General features: G+C 36.6%; 1 protein-coding gene across 1 annotated transcript in view; it reads left to right on the top strand.

Annotated features, from left to right (window-relative positions):
- Positions 1-4,308: 4,308 nt before the first annotated feature.
- Positions 4,309-17,605, top strand: part of LOC134213177 (uncharacterized) — a 41,648-nt gene continuing 28,351 nt past the window's right edge. The window contains exons 1-4 of the mRNA XM_062691862.1: positions 4,309-4,806; positions 8,802-8,982; positions 9,045-9,142; positions 9,213-9,487. Coding sequence (XP_062547846.1) covers positions 8,980-8,982; positions 9,045-9,142; positions 9,213-9,487 — 376 coding nt within the window. The 5' untranslated portion in view covers positions 4,309-4,806; positions 8,802-8,979. The remainder of the gene's footprint in view (positions 4,807-8,801; positions 8,983-9,044; positions 9,143-9,212; positions 9,488-17,605) is intronic.

Genomic DNA, 17,605 nt, shown 5'->3' on the forward strand with positions numbered 1-17,605 from the left:
AAACGTCAACTCTTTTTTGACATCACATTCTGACGTTTAGCTGCTTTTTAATTGGGTTTCGCCCCAATTAGCGAACCCCCAACTAAAAAGCGCCCCAACTAGAAAACCCCCAATTAGCGAACGTTCACTGTATTGCGTTTGGGGCTTAAGCCTTTTTATGAGACAGATTCGAACAGCTGATCGAAATTTTGAGTTGACGGGTCGGTCTTTATTTTGGTGAATTTTGCATGCAAACCATCATCATCATCATTTCATTCCATTTTCGCACATGTTCCTTGTAAAATGTAAATATTATGTCTCCGGTCATTTGAGCTTTCTATAAAATGGCTTAGGGCCGATTTCTTCACCTCCGCTTAACTCTTAAGCGGTGCTTACCCATACGCTTAAACCTGGTTTAAGCCCTAAGCGGAGGTGAAGAAATCGACTCTTATTCCTGTTAAATCAATATTTATTAAATATTATCAGTTATGGGCCAAACACAATTGATACGTTTGCAAAGGTATCCATTGTGTTTGGCCCATTACTGTCAGTCACCGGCAACATAAAAGATATTTCAGTAACTAGATAAAGATTGTCGCTTCGGTTCTCTTTGTTAAGGCTGCCTTACACCTCGGGAAAATTTTCCGCCGGAATTTGGTCCCCGTGCATTTTAAAGGGGGCCGGGATTTTGATTTTCCGTGTCCAAATCCCGAAAACATCGCATATGCAAAAATGCATGGAGAAAAAATCCGCGGATCAAATTCTCGAGGTGTGAGGCTATCTTTATGCTGTCCGGAACATGTTGGGTACCAAGCTGTCAAATCGTATCCAGCTTTCCACGCTCGGTAATGGCGGCTTGTCGGTGTGTAAAAATTAATCAACCACTGTACTTTTTGACACTAGCTGGAGGAAAACTCACTGGCGAAAAGGCCTTTTTTCCCTTCCCCTCACCCAGGAACGCCAGTGAGCTTTCCTCCAGCTAGTGTCAAACAGTACAGTGACTGATTGATTTTTACACAGCAGCAAGCCGCCATTATCGAGCGTGGAAAGCTGGATGGATTTTCCTTCTTTGACATTTATAGCTCCCCTATCCAGCTTTCCACGCTCGATAATGGCGGCTTGCTGCTGTGTAAAAATCAATCAGTCACTGTACTGTTTGACACTAGCTGGAGGAAAGCTCACTGGCGTTCCTGCTTAGTTCACTTTACCTATTTATGGGTACTTGATTCACCCATATTTGAGTACACCATACTTATGGGTGAAATATACCAATAAAGTCAGTAAAGTTCACCTATAATATTGGTGAAGCAGCTTTACCCATTTATGGGTAAATGAACTTACCCATATTTGGATGAAAAAAATAATATTCTCGTTCAGTCTAGATCATCATGGATACCAGTGCGAACCTCGGTGTGATTAATGTGATTCCTCTTTATTTGGAATGATTGCATCTAAGATGTATTTTATTTACTGGTGAGTATAACTAAGTCATTATTGTCTATATATGGCAAGAGGCACCATATTTTTACCTTTCATGAACATTTTCTTTTTGAATTTCAGATGTTTCCGCCCGAGCGTTGTCCACCGCGCAGCAGTGGAAACGAACATTTGGATTTATATCGACATGCACAATGAAACGACAGATATTATGCTAAATTACAATTTATTTCACTGTATGGTGTGCCGAATATCTGCGTATTTGAGCTATCGTGGTCAACAATCATCGGGGCCGACGATGCCGACCACGGAAACATCAGCAGCACAAAACTGGACACAATAAGGCACAACATCAGCTATGTAAGCAATAAGTCGCCAGCACGAGCACCACTACTGATTCAGAAATTTAAATTCGTAACGGCCTTTTAAGATGGTTCTACAAGAAAATCACGACATAAATTATCTCCCACACGTATTATTAACCCTTTTAATCAGTTTATTATTGTCTTGAAATGTATATCATAAACAGAACACAAATAAACATGATTTTTATCACGTATAATTTTATAAACATTTTTTTTAAATTAAAAGGAAATCAGAACATACAGGATGCAATTTTGAGTCCCTAATAAAAACGATCCCCAGGTAAAAGCTCAAGAAAGTACCTAGATTTGGGTAATATTCACTTTTCCTAACGAAACGCCCAAATATGGGTAAATGGTGATTCACCCATATCTAGGTATGTGCACTTTTTGGTGATTTTAGGTACTCTTCACCCACACCCAAAATAATCTTCCCATCATATTTACGTGAAAAAGTACGTGGTATTTTTCCACAGCACTTTTCACGTAACAATTAAGTGAGTCAAAGGTGGAGGAACTCAGTTCCACCCAATCGGCTGTCACTAGCATGTCACATGAAGATTACGTGACTGTTTTATTTCTGTCATGACTTGAATTTGATTTTTTTCTTTTGCTGAATTAAAAGTGAATGATATAAAACCGAATTATTTTCCAGTTTTTATTTCGAGATTGAAAATCTTAACAAAAATACATTAGAGTGTTGAACAGGAGGAACGACATAACTTTTTCCAAACCGAAAAGTACTGAAAAAGACTGTATATCCCACTAAAAAGACGGCATATCATGTGTTGTCAGGTTTTCCATGAAATGTGCCGTTCTTTCAGTATTTTTCGGCTTGATTCATCCTTGTGAAAAAAAAAACTTGTAGCCCCCCCTGGTGTTGATTAACAATTTCGTCGGTGGACACGTCTGATGCCTGCGAACTGCGTTAGGTTGGCTTAGTGGTGGGCAGTTGTCGTTCGAGAACCGATTATATTTCGCTGCAAACGATTTTGAAAGTAGTATTTCAGAATGTTTAAATATGTTTCACAACTAAATAGTACTAACCTATTAAACAATGATTCCTGCATACCCATGGGAGATCAGGATTGTAGATAAATTAATAATTATATCTAACTAATTAATGACTATGGTTATGATGAATTTTTCTGACAGAATAAACAACAGTCTGAGTGAGTTCTCAGCTCAGTGACATGCCCAGTTATCTGAAATTCACGTAAATCATATGGTTTATTTAGGCGAATTTGATGTTAATCTGCTTTAATAATCATGTTACACCACTTACGTTGCATGGGTGTCAGGTAAAGCTAGTGGCGTGAGTGAGATTTGGTGGTTACGTGAATTTTCACGTAACGTTAACGGGTTGATTATTCTGAGTGCATATTTGGGTGAACTAAAGTAAGCGTGTGGGTGAGGGGAAGGGAAAAAAGGCCTTTTCCCCAGTGAGTTTTCCTCCAGCTAGTGTCAAATAGTACAGTGACTGATTGATTTTTAAACACCGACAAGCCGCCATTACCGAGCGTGGAAAGCTGGATAGACTAACGCAAAATGAACTCCCCCAAGAAATTATGACGTTTGAGCGGGTCGCATAATGAACGCAAAATGAACTTTTCAAGACAAAATTTTCAAAACGACTTATCTGCTTTTGTAAACAAAGATTCAAACGACGATTTGACGAATCTGATAGCTCTCCCACGCAAACCAACACCATCAACAGGTAGCGGCATCCTTCCCCTACCTATTGATGGTGTTGGTTTGCGTGGGTGAGCTATCAGATTCGTCAAATCGTCGTTTGAATCTTTGTTTACAAAAGCAGATAAGTCGTTTTGAAAATTTTGTCTTGTTTTGTTCGAGAAGACGACCCGCTCAAATGTCAAAATCCATCGGGTGAGTGAATTTGATGAAGTCTTGCACAGGTCTATCCTCGCCAGCAAAAGATGTTCCGGACAGCGACGACAGCGACAATCTTTATCTACACTCAGAAATTAAGTTAATCGTATTTCGATTAAAATTCAAACGAATTGAGCATTTTTTAAATTTATAATCAGCCAGTATAAAAAGTATAAAAGTAAAAGCGCAATAAATATCAACAGAAATCTTTTTTGTTGTATTATTTGTAAACATAAACTTTCGAAACAATTCAATCCAAAATAGATCTCATCTAAGTAATACTATAGTATATATAGTATATAGTATATATCAACGATAACTTTGCTATATACTATACACCGTATTTATCAAAGTTATACTAATCCAAGTACTAATCTTAGAATAAACTGCATTTAAACGAACACGGGGCCAACCAGGCGAATAGCCGCAGTTAGAATGACTCTATTTAGTATAGATTTTTCTCAGAGTGTAGTAACTAAAATGTCTTTTGGCAACATCAGCTGATTTTGAAACGTCTCATGAAAAGGCTTATCGCCCAACTTCACAAGTTTGAGCTTTTTCGGATTTGGCAGCCGAGCTTTTTCGAACCTGTTTCGGACTTCGGATCGGAGTAGGAACAAGCCGCCGCTCATGTTCTTTGTTCAGAAAGATTTTAGCGCTTGGTGAGTTATGACGTGTTTACGATTGTGTTTGAGAAGTAGATATTTCACTGAAGGCTAGCAAAAATTGGATTTCAGGCAATTTTCCTCCATCTTGCCCCAGTCTCATTTATCGTTTTTACCATTATTTCGAGTGAATCGGCCATCGAACAAAGTTAATTCGCGTTTATTTCGTGGTTTCTCGCAGATCTACCACAACGGCACGGGGTAAAAATCATGATTATGATTTTTCATGGAAATCAGTAATTTTCATATGTCGCAGTGGTCATCGTCGACGCCGCCATCTTAGAAACCATGCCTTGCGGAGAAGAACATTCGAGAAAATTCCACTTTTACGTTGTGGTGGCAGCCAAGTAAAATAAAATAAAGGCTGCGAAAATTGGTAAAACGGACATATAGAATACATTATGGACTGTTAATCGTAGTTCGGGAAAAATCTAATTTATTAGTGGACGGCAGGAGATTTCTAAGGATTTCGAGTGAGTTATTACGTTAAATTGAATATTTCAGGAATATACAGTGACGATTTTTATTTTATAAGCTTATTTGAAGGTTGTAGGGAATTAGGATGACTCGCACAAAATCCTTGAAGTGGGCCCCAGGGCATAGTACCGCAGGAGGTAAAACATGACATTCCTGACGGGCAGTGTTGCCAGTAGGTCATTACTAAATACATTAGAGCTGTCAATTTTTGAAGTGTACTAAACTTCAAGTGACAGTAGTTTATTAATTTTCGTATATTCTTGCTAAGGGTTAATTTCTTCACCTCCGCTTAACTCTTAAGCGGTGCTTACCCATACGCTTAAACATGGTTTAAGGCCTAAGCGGATGTGAAGAAATCGACCCTAAGCAAGATTACCTGCCAGATGTACTGTTTTCGATAAATCCACCTTCGGAATTGGAAACAATTAGCATGATCGGGTGAGTAATTGACGAGTTCGAGAAGTTAAAAGAAGACATGCGATAGTGAGATTCATTAAATTTCATTCATCAATTGCCTCGACCTGAAATAAGGTGCAACCGATAGGGAATTGTATGATTAATAAATTACAATTAAAATCATTAGGTAAAGGGCGGCGAAAGTATTATACACTTCTTTGTTTGTATTCAATAACGCTTAGTCGTTTATACAGGCATTTAAAGAACACCGCCCCATAATTTTAGGATTTTGGTGAATCTCTAAGCTTTTTTTTTATCTCGAATTAATCGATTTTTGTTCCGCCTTTAAATTTTTGGAATTTGGACATCCTATTAGGCTTTTTGCGAGCGTGTACGTACACGGACATTTCACTCACACTTTTACTCAGTTTGTTTGCAACCACGAGCAGCTGTCACGGCAAAATCAAATGGGATTGTTTGCAACCACGTACCGTGCGTTCTTAGTGGTGAGAAATGTCGGCGAGACCCTATAGGGTCTATTATAGACGATATTGCGATATTTTGTATTTTACGATCGCATTTGGTTTTTACATCCCTATGGTCAAATTTTGCTTTAAGCATAAATTATATTTTAATAATGGAACACAAAGTTTTTATTTCTTATGTGTATGTAATGGTTGTCTAATTAAAAAATATACCATCAATCAAATATGTACAGTTTAATTTGCAAAAGTCTATGAATATGGCAGCACTAGTTGTGTAGTGTTGTCAGTGTCATACACGGACAGATAAATCAACCCAAACTTTGAGTTCAATATACGCACTATTGAGAATATCGCAGAAAAAATTTACCCAAATTTGGGTAGTTTTCCCTTTCTTTCCCATGATTGCTATCAAAACTAGAGCAAGATGCAAACACCTCACCGAGGTTGCTCAGCCCAATAACTCAAATTTAAGTAAATTCAATATTCTCTATTTTGGGTTGATCAAGGTCCGCTTTGGATAAATTAAACTCAGCTTTGGGTAAATTGTTTACATGGGATTAAAGGCAAACTACCTAGTGCCAGAAAAGTCATTTTACTCAAATTTGGGTTATTGGCCCAAACCACGGTTTTGAGTGCAAACAACCCACTTTTGGGTAGTTTTGGTTTTCAGTGTAGGCTGATGACATACTGGGAGCGAAGAGAAGCGAAGCGAAGAGGTTGGAGATAAGCAAAGCGAAGTGAAGCGGCGATCAAAGCGAGCCATGACATACTGAAAGAGTTTTTCAGAGTGTTGATCTCGCAACAAATACAAGTGTAAAAACATGGATTTCGTCAGATGGAGAATATTTTGCTTCTCCAAGCACATTTAGCACAAAGAAGAAGAGTGTTGGGGAGATTTCAAGACAAAATTTTCAAAACTACTTATCTGCTTTTGTAAACAAAGATTCAAACGACGATTTGACGAATCTGATAGCTCTCCCACGCAAACCAACACCATCAACAGGTAGCGGAAACCTTTACCTACCTATTGGTGGTGTTGGTTTGCGTGGGAGAGCTATCAGATTCGTCAAATCGTCGTTTGAATCTTTGTTTACAAAAGCAGATAAGTCGTTTTGAAAATTTTGTCTTGATTTATAGAATGTCGCAATATTATGATGTGAGCGATAGTTTATCACCACATACAAACAGACGTAAAGCGTAGCTATGGTAAAACTTTTTGGGCCATGTTTTATTCCTATTTTACGTTTGCTCCTATGGAAGATCCATTCATTACGTAACGGGAAATTTTTAACACCCCCCCCCCCTACGTAACACGTTTTGTATGAAACATCTGGAAATGTTGTATGGATCGTCACACTTCGCCGACAACACCCCTCCCCCATCAAGCGTTACGTAATTTATGGATGTTCCTCTTACGACATTTCTATAGTTGATTTGTACTCGGCAGAAACGTACATCATGAAAACAACTTCCACAAAAATCGTTTTGTCTCGGCCACCTTTTTGAAAAAAGGCGTAAACAAACGCATCTCCCAAAAATCCGCAGAAAAAACGGGGAAACCGTCCCACCAATAGTCGGCAAAAATTGGGACAGCAATTTTCTTATCCATCGGATTGTTCCCGAAGTTTTATTATGCATGCAGAAATAACCAGTAATTGCGCAAACACGATTTTCGTTGAAGTTGTTTTATCTGCGGTTATCTAGATTTACGTTGTTTAAATCTAGATAACCGAACAATCATCAAATCGTCATCATTTTCATCATTGAATGCTTATTTTTTTACTACAACGAATATGACTTTGAAAAAGTATCACCGGCGCGTGCTTACTCGCAATCTGCATGCTGATACATTTACAGTTACATCAAACAAGTAAAAACCGAAATACGCCGCTCCAAGTTACGAGGTGAGAATCCTAGAAAGAGACAAAAGATAGGAAAAATAACACGGTGTTTAGTGCCTCCCCGAGTCACCTTAACGGGAATTTCAAGATACACGGTACGTATCTCCCGCGTAAAAACCGACTTCAGTGTAAAATCAAATATCAAAGCGATTGAACACAACAATTTCTTTCGGTTCAAACGCGCATTACAGATGCGTGAAAAATCTATCATTTAAAACTAATCCTAAATACGAGAACGATATTAAAATAACAAGCTCCACATCAGTTTGTCTGTGGTAACAACAAAATACGTGCTTTTTGTTCCAAAGTGTTTCTAAATGTATGGACTGCGCCAGAATATTCCCAATTTTAATGAGTACCGCTACTACGAAATACATCAGATTTGCTCCGTACATGTAGCTAAAACCATACATATTTTAATGTTTTCATTAACAAAATTAACAAAATAAACAATGTTGCTTTCCTCTCCCGCAATACTTTTCACCCACAGCCATTTTACACAACTGCGAACGAGGGTAAACTCAAATCAACAAACATACAGAAGTGATCCTTTGCGATCTCGCGCGGCAAAGCACTCTACGAACTGCTTCACCTCTTTGGCTACCGCTTCTCGCCTCTTCTCATCGCTTCCACTATGCCAGGTATAAGCGATTTCCATACATCGCTCATTGAGGTAGCTTGCACGCGGACGCTTCGCTTCCCTCTCAACTCTTCTAATCGCTTCTCTTCTCTCCCAGTATGGCATCAGCCTTACAGTGCACCCAGTGCACATGTACAATTTGACAGCGAAGTCAAACTTGCTTGAAAAGCTCCATTATTAGTGCTGTCCAATGAGAGCTTGAAGTAGCTCGAAGTTTCTCCCTGTCCTGCTCATGCCCATTTGTTGACAAGAAAGAACGAGCAGGACGGGAACAACTTCGAGCTACTTCGAGCTGCTCATTGGACAGCACTATTTTTTCAAATAGGTTTTAATCATGAACTGCTGCAGTCTCCGGTTTTCTTGTAGAAATCCACTTTAATCTTTATTAGAGATTAGAGGGTGCATCTCACTTAGGTGTATAGATATTTTTTTTATAGAACAATTTGAAAGTTTAGTTATGTGGCAGTATTTGCGAATCCATAATTCCCTGAAACCTTCAAAAATAAGCTGTTAATCCAAAGAGTGTTGAAGAAAGTGAGTAATTTACTAAAAAAGTACTTTTTGTTTAGTTTTGAGAATCGAAAAAAAGACGCAAACATACTGCGGAGAAAAATCGCGAAGAAAATACGTGGTGAACAGGAAGCAGAAGTGACAGCTCTTCGAGGCGATTGACACTAGATTGCATACAAGTTACTGAAATAAAGCTGTAACATTTGTAAGGGTTCCTGATTTTTGCTCTGGATAAAAATGGTGAGTATTTTGCACAGAAGTTTTATGAAAAGAGTTAATTTATTTTTAATTTTGTTTTATAGCCACGGATAGACCCTTTGAAACTTTTGGTGTGCCTTAGTGTGCTATTGGCCCCAAACGGTGGTATTCGGAGTGCCAATGAAGTTAAACGGCTTGCTAAGTGAGTATTACCTAATATAAGAAGAGTAGCCACGGAACATTACAAATGTTTTCTTTCGTTTCATCCACAGTTTGATGGCCAAGTTCTCCAAAAAACTCGTGTCCAAGTGTATTTACATACAAATTCTAAAATGCACTGAAACAGAACTGCTGGGACAGTTTATGGCGGCCGGTGGGTGGTCCTTGGTGCACATGTGGCTTGCCGATGGGATCACTACCAAGAATTGGCCATTGATACAAGAACTGTTGGAGCTGCTGCTGTGCTGTCCAGTGGATGTCGAACGGCTGAAGAGCAACACCGCTCCCAAGCTGGTCAAAACTTTATCCAAAGATAGCACACATGAGGGTGAGTAAAGTTTTTTCGTGTATCATGAATGTATTTCCAGAATACTTGTTTACATTGTTGTGGAATCAAAAAGTTGAACGCAAATGCCGTCGAAACGCATTCTTTGATAAAAAATGGCATTAGATCAAATTCCTGGTCTTATTTATCAAAATTTGAATTATTGAACATGTTTGTTCTTATACGTTGTTTGTAATTGTGTCTCATCGTTTTCTTTTCCTGTTTTTCCTGTTCATATGGGACAGATATGCGATTACACGTTTTTTTTTTGTTTGCAATACCTATTAATCAATTTCTATATTCAACATTGTTGAGTACAATATTGACAAATTGCATGCAAGTCCATTCAAAATGGAGAATGAGGACGTGCACCGAATGACCACGATGACGTTTGAGCGGTGAACTGTTTACTAAAAATGAACACTTTTTCATAGGGTAAAATGCCCAATAGTGGACCCCCTAGTAGGGAAATTTTGCTCTTCCTGGCATAAGGAGTGGAAATTTTCAAAATATTAATTCTGCGTGATATCAAATATCAAGCTCTGCATCTCCTCTTCACGATACATACATGAAACACGCAAATACTCGACGTTATTCGTTGAAATTAACATTTTAAAGTCTGACTGAATTCGCCCTATAGTAGACCCCCTGGGGGTCCATAATAGGAAATTGCTTCCCTATAGTCGACACTTCATTTGATTTTTATGTTCCGTTTCGAGACGTTCTTCTTCCCTATTATGGACCCCCCAAAATATTCCTATAATAGACACACTCGTGTTTATTTTTTTTAGAATTGTAAAAAATCATCTATTTTTACTTTCCATAGCATTTCCAATGCATGTAATCAAATCATAGAACTGGAAGGTAGGTTCTCCCGATGGAATTTCATAGCAAAATGTTTACATTGTGCTGTAATAATGCAAAAATGGCTGGAGGGTCCACTATTGGTTTGGGGTCCATTATGTGGCACTTTGCCCTAGAGCGAGTTCAGAGTGTACACGGTTAGAAAAAAAAGTACCTAATATTAGGTACTTTTCAATCAAATCGGGGGTTTTGTGTGAGAACCCAAAATTAGGCAAAATTTTTCTTGAAATTAAGTGATATTTTCTTAAAATATTAAAGGCCAATTTCTTCACCTTCGCTTAACTCTTAAGCGGTGCTTACCCATACGATTAAACCGGGTTTAAGCACTAAGCGGAGGTGAAGAAATCGGCCCTAAGTAAAATAAACTTAATTTCAGGCAGAAACAAACTAGATTTTACTTAATTTTTCTAAACATAAAATTACTTAATGTTGCCATACTTTACTGCCCTTGTTGAGTAGTTTTGCTCTTCATTTTATGACAACAAAGGAAAGAGGGAGTGGAGGTACTTATTTCTAACTGTGTATGTAATTAATTTGATTAATTTATAAGTTTTAATAATTTATTAATTTAATTAATTACATACACTCTGATCAATAGAGGTTTTAAACTGTAGAATGAGATAGTCGCTTTCGTCACTGGCGAAACATCTTTTGCTGGCGAGGATAGGGCGCTAAATTCAACGATTTTGTTTAGTTGTATGTATTGCGATTTTTGCACTTTATAAGAGTTTTGCGAGATTTTTTTTCTCACAGTTATCTTTTTCTCACACTCAATACACTCAAAAAAGTTTAATTTTCCGTGTATAATACACTACTAAAAATCCACACATATTTATTGGCAAAAATCCATAGATTTAACTTATGATGTATATAAGCGCACACATAATCATTCTCCACGCGAACTACTAATAAAATATATATCCAAATAAACTTTATGTGTGGTCTAGAATTAGCAATTATTTAATTTATGTGTGGAGTGGATCTATATCGATTATATTAGGGTGGAGCTATTGCAAAATTTTATAACGGCGACACATATATCTTATATAGATATTTTTGGCAGTGTATTTGTGTGTGAGTGCTCAATCTGAAAACAAATAGACGTCAAACCATGGCGGGGATCGATTTAGTGTACACGCTTACATGTGATTTAGTAATGGGTTATAATTGGGTAAATTTCAGTAACAAAAATCGATCAAACCGAAATGAGAGTGAGTGTGAGAAAAAGAAGCCGGCAAATCACAATCTACACATACCTCTTCAAATTGGTGAAATCGGCAATACATACATATACCTATTTATTTGATTGATAATGATAATAATTTTTTACCAAATTGGTCCAGAAAAAGGAACTAGTTTTGATGTTTATTGAATTTCTAATCTCGCGTAATAAACCGTTAAAGAAAGTCGTGATTTTTTTAACTATTTTGGATTCCATTGGCTATAAGGTATTTTATGAGACGTTTTGCGGCGTCCCGATTATTTACATTTAATGTTCTGTTTTGGTATGAATGTATGATTCTCCGTGAGCATTCCGTTAGGTTCGAACACAAAATAATGATAGTAACGTTTTACTTTTTATTCGTGTTTTCTTCAGAATTTTATCGTTAGAATACAATGGTATTCTAACTGGTAATACTGAGGATTTTCATATGACCAAACAAAAGATATTTTAGTTACTAGATAAAGATTGTCGCTTCGGTTAAGTTTTGTTCTGCTGTAGGAAACATGTGTGGTACATACCTGTCAAATTGTATGGATTTTCCTTCTTTGACATTTAGCTCCCCTATCCTCGCCAGCAAAAGATGTTCCGGACAGCGACAATCTTTATCTAGTAACTAAAATATCTTTTGACCAAACTTATGGGAATGTAATGTTTCATAATTTGAAACTATGAAAATCTTAAGATCTTATTTCAGTCAAATCTATCTTTTTATTGGATATTCAGTAAGACTATTCCTTGAAGCGTCGATGGGCGTGTGGTATGATCACACGCCTCCTAATCACGACGTCCATGGTTTGAAACCAGGTTACATTTTTTTAAACGCACTTAAAATATTTCATAAGATTGTCGTATGAAATGCATTCCATTAGTGAATTGTATGAAAATAAATACATTTTCTTGCGGCGGAATTCCAAAAGAGAATCGTATATGATGGTCTTACGACCAGTATCCTCAGTGTATGAATAATCTAGCGACACGTATTGGAAATCTTATGAAAATCTTTTTTTCTGTACACGGTTAGAAAAAAGTACCTAATTAATTTTAGGTACGTTTTTTTCTCTTGCATCTCCTTCCCTCTTCCCTTTGTTGTCATAAAATGAAAAGCAAAACAACCCAACAAGGGCAGTAAAGTGTGGGAACCCAACGTTAAGTAATTTCATGTTTACAAAAGTTGAGTAAAATTTACCTAACTTTTGGTTAGTTTCTATTTAAAATTACACCCAGGTTTTTTTACGCGGTTGGAATTCATTAATTTCTCGGTTAACCTGAACATTCACAGCTTTTTAAATACCCCCTGAATTTTCCGTGTACCGTGTACTATGAAGATGGGAAATCAAGCAAACATGGGACTGATATGAATTTATGGGCAGCAAAGTCCTAGTAACCGAAAAGCAAAACAGGTAGAAATGATGATACGACCTATTGGATTGGAATGTTCTGCGCCAAACACCCAAACAAACGGACTTTATGTACAAACTAATTTTAGTTATTAGTTAAACTAATTGTTAAAATAGATAAACACGAGAAAAACAGCTGTTTCGATCTGTCTCATAAAATGCCTTATACCATGCTGTGGTAGAATTTTTTTGTGATTCTACCCAAGGTGAATACAAACAGGTGTAGCAGTATGCTAATTTCATGATTCAGCCATTTTGGATTTTTATATAGGGCAGCCACCGAGTTTGTTTATGTTTTGCACTGAAAATGAATTTTTCACCCCCGCGCTCTCCCATCTACTGTTGAAGTTAGTGAACCCTGATATAAGAACCCTGATTCAACCATTTACAATCATCCGGTTCTCCTAGCCCATTCAAAATGAACTTCGGCACCTCTCAAACGTGAAATAATGAACCTATTAGCCTATTAGGCTGTATGTAATCTTACTTCTTGTAGGACTCGGGGGCAGCCAACCAATCACGAACTCGACCCTTGTCGGAGTCAGTGGAAAGTACTACTGAACTGTCAAAAAAGTTCATTTGACGAGGACCGAATTCATTCGTGACGTCATGCTGCCGAAATCAAAATAATTTTCACTTAGAAGCTACCCTAAAACATATGCAGATATTTTCCATCTAGTTTCGGGTGTAAAACTTAAATGATTCATTAGTGATGGCACTCATTATCCTTAATTCACTACACTCAAAACTAATTGTCACTTAATATCCACTATAAAAATCAGGTAGGCTTTAAAAATCTACATTTATGACGACCTTACTTGTGTCAAATAAAACTTACTCACATGTCATATGCATTCCAAAAAGAAATGTAGTGAAATTTAAATGAAAACGTAGAAAACGATATCTATATTCTTTTCTAGTGAATACTACTTGTCACGAATGTATGAAAAATATATGAGTGGGGTACTCAGACCAAAGTCTATGTTTTGCATCAATCGCTAATGCAAAATTGTGCAGAAACATCATGAGAGCAATTTACAAAAATTAACTTGAGTATGAAATAATTATTTCATAACTCCGTTTTTGGTCCCGTCCGTCTCTAGTGGACGGGAATTACTTACACTCACACGGGTATTGGCAAACTATTATTCCAATTCACTTAAAATCTATGTGTTTGTTGAAATTTCAATTCACTTAAATTTAATTACATTTTGTAGTGAATTGAGAGCAGTGAGTACCATCACTAACAAATCATTTAACTTCTACAAACGAAACTAGATGGAAAATATCCGCATATGTTTTCATGTAACTCTTAAGTGAAAATTATTTTGAGTGTAGAAAATAAAATAAAATTTAAGGTACAGTGGGGCAAGTGGGTAAAGGAAATCATATTCTTCATGTTCATCAAGTCATAAAAGTTGAATAGAATATTGAAATTGATCATATTTATGACATAACGAATCATCTATCCAATCTTTATATGTCTGCGAACAAGATCTTTGAAAAATTCTTTTAGGGTACAAAATATTTGGAAAACAAAAAAATCGGTTCCAATTTTTCACTTGCCCCACATGTGGGGTAAGTGAAAAAATGATTTAAAAAGAAGATTTTTCATCATAAGAACACATTTTCTGTTCATATATTTCATGCAAATGATAATTATACTGAATAGAGCATAACTATGATCTGTTGTGATGCTTTTTGACACTACATGAAAGTCAAAGGGCACTAGAGTGCCTCCATTAAATGATTTTTATGTTTTTATGTTTTCTTCACTTGAATTTTTTTGAGATCTAATATCTCATCTCCTTTAGTGTCTAACACTACTTTCTATTTCAGGTTTATAGTAAGATAATGAACGTTGGCGATAATGCAGAGAAATTATCTTTGAAATATTCATCAAACCTGGAATCATATTGTGTTTTAAATAACACTCTACTTATGATTTTAGTAGAAGAGTCTACATTAACAAATAAATAATTTTTTTTTAATTTCAACTAAATATATCATAATTGTTGATATATTTGCAATAGTAGTGATTCTTGTATTTAAGTTATATAAATAACATTTTTTCACGAATTATTTATCAAACATGGATTATTTAAAACACTGACAGGCTTGGCACTTTGGGTTCCTGATTTAGTATTACCACGTATCACTGTAATAACCAAAAACCTTCGAATAAGTTCGAATTGGTATCATTTGTTTATATACGCTTAACAGAACTTATTTGTTTTTGGAAAAATAGAGAAATGCATTCAGTGTCGGAAAATTTTCACTTGCCCCACCCATGGTAAAAAACAGGCAAAGCAATGAAATATTTTTTTTAAATTTTTTGATGTTCATATAAATATTTTTGTGGCTGGAATTCAGAACTACAAAGAAAACCAACTTATCAATGCACTAATTGAATGTGTTATGGAAACCAACATAAAAAATATTTGTATTTATTGACACGCAAAACAACTTGTGCAAAAGATAAACTTGAAAGGTTGATAAACTTTTACTCTCGCATGCTGAAATGGTTCATTATTTCATGTTTCACTAATTCAACGCATTGATTTGAATGGCCTTGTATGATTGTGAAGTGAAATTGAATAATTCTGTGCTTCATCAGTGAAATACTTGGGTTTTTTTCACTTACCCCATTTACCCACTTACCCCACTGTACCTTAGTGGAATTAAAGTAACAATTATTTTGAGTGAATACAGTATACCCCTGCTGATCCGACAAATGTATGGCCGGACTTTCGAGGTTTTGACGTAGGACTTACGTCTTTCTTTACTATACTGGGTGTCATTTAGATTTTTGGAAATCGAGAGCGTTACGCTGGAAGGGAAGATTTTGAACGCTACTAGCGCCTTTATCTTTCGATGGATTTTTAAGATTTATATATCAATCGACTCGGACACTCTCCACCATTTTGCCTATTTCATTGAAACTTAAGATTATTAACCATAAGCTATTGAAAATTTCAATTCTTGTCAAAGCCAGTAAAATTTTCAAATGTAACCAATCCCGTGCATTCCTAACACGGACATCAGAATGCGGTATGTCACGGGCCTCCGGGTCCACCGGAAGATTTTCTTTGTGTATAAAATAAGCAGTGTCTGCCGTGTGCGAGGCGAGTCATTGCAATTTGTGACAGCAGCGCGTACTGACGTGCTTTTTGCTCGCGCATTTTTTGTTTCATTCGTTCGTTTGCTGTTTACCTACACAGCGACAGCATGCTGTCACCAGCGGTAGAACTGCCGGTGGGTCTGCGAATATGCATGAAAGAAGTGGGCGCATTTTTTTTATCATTCTGTGCTTGATGATGGTCGGATGCAGTGGTGTCGGTTGCGATGGATGCAATCGCCCATCGCATCGCTCGGAGTTTACGGCTAGAGGCCGATGATGACTGAGCCAGCGAGGGCAGCGGTGGTGGATGGAGAAGAATAAAATGAGAGGGATTTGGTCTGCTCATCCACGAAAAGTGATTGGTTTCATAATCCACATGATCCCGGGATGGGTACGAGTCATGTCATATGACTGACCATATGTTAAGTTGTGCTTGCTACTAAACGATACGTACATTGAAACATGGTACTATAACAGTTCTGATTCCCCAGCAAAAAAATCAACTACACTGATAAAAATAAAAGTTTGATTAAAACGATTACTTTCATTTATTTGCAGAAGGCATTAGCAATTAAAGATGCACAATCAGCAATAGTGTTAATATCTATTTTAGATTAGAAAATTTCGCTGTATTACATGTAATCTTTTAAAAAGGTCCGCAAAAAATAATTTCAAGGAGAATATTTTAATAAACTTTATCTTATTCTTCGTTTTTCATTTTCTGAGAAATTGTATTATTAAATTTGACGTAGACTCGGAGTTTGAAATCAAAACATTAAATAATTTTTCGTTGATGTATTAGCAGTACCCCCTCTATTTTAGTAGGGTTTTTGCTCCTTGACTTGTTTCGTATTAGTGTGATTTTTTCAGCAGTAAGCACGCATGTTAGCAAAAAGAAGTAACGAAATTGGTGCTGTATTTATTTGATTGGAAACGGGGTAGTTTCCCCAAAATAGCACATTTAGCCCAAGTTTGAAAATTTTATAAATACAATTTTAAAACTTCAAATACTATCACCAATATGAAATCTATAATTGCCCTACATTTGCTTGAGTAAATAAGGGCTAAAAAGTTAGAAACAAAGCAATTCTAATTATGTAGGGGAAAAGACGGCTTTGGCAGGTTTTGTTCTATTATTGTCAGGGGGATTTTGTTGACCGAATTTAATGAAATTTGGCCAAAATATTCTTTGATATGCAAAGAATGTTTAGGCCGAATTTGAGCATAATCAGTTATAAAAACCCCCCTGACAATAATAGAACAAAACCTGCCAAAGCCGTCATTCCCCCTATTTAGTTATTAGTTTTATTTCCAGAAGTTTTGAATAAACAAATTGCTAATAATTCTACACAGCATGGAAGTTGTCGTTTCCAACATCAATACTATAATCAAACTCCATAGATCCGAAAGTTAGAACTTAAATGTTAATACGCTACGTTCATACAAGTCCTACGTCTACTCGCGGTTATGTTAAAAACGCGAGTAAACGCGACGAGCGATGGACGCGACGCGAC

Source organism: Armigeres subalbatus, chromosome 2 (genome assembly GCF_024139115.2).
Source record: "Armigeres subalbatus isolate Guangzhou_Male chromosome 2, GZ_Asu_2, whole genome shotgun sequence".
In the NCBI taxonomy this organism is placed as follows: domain Eukaryota; kingdom Metazoa; phylum Arthropoda; class Insecta; order Diptera; family Culicidae; genus Armigeres; species Armigeres subalbatus.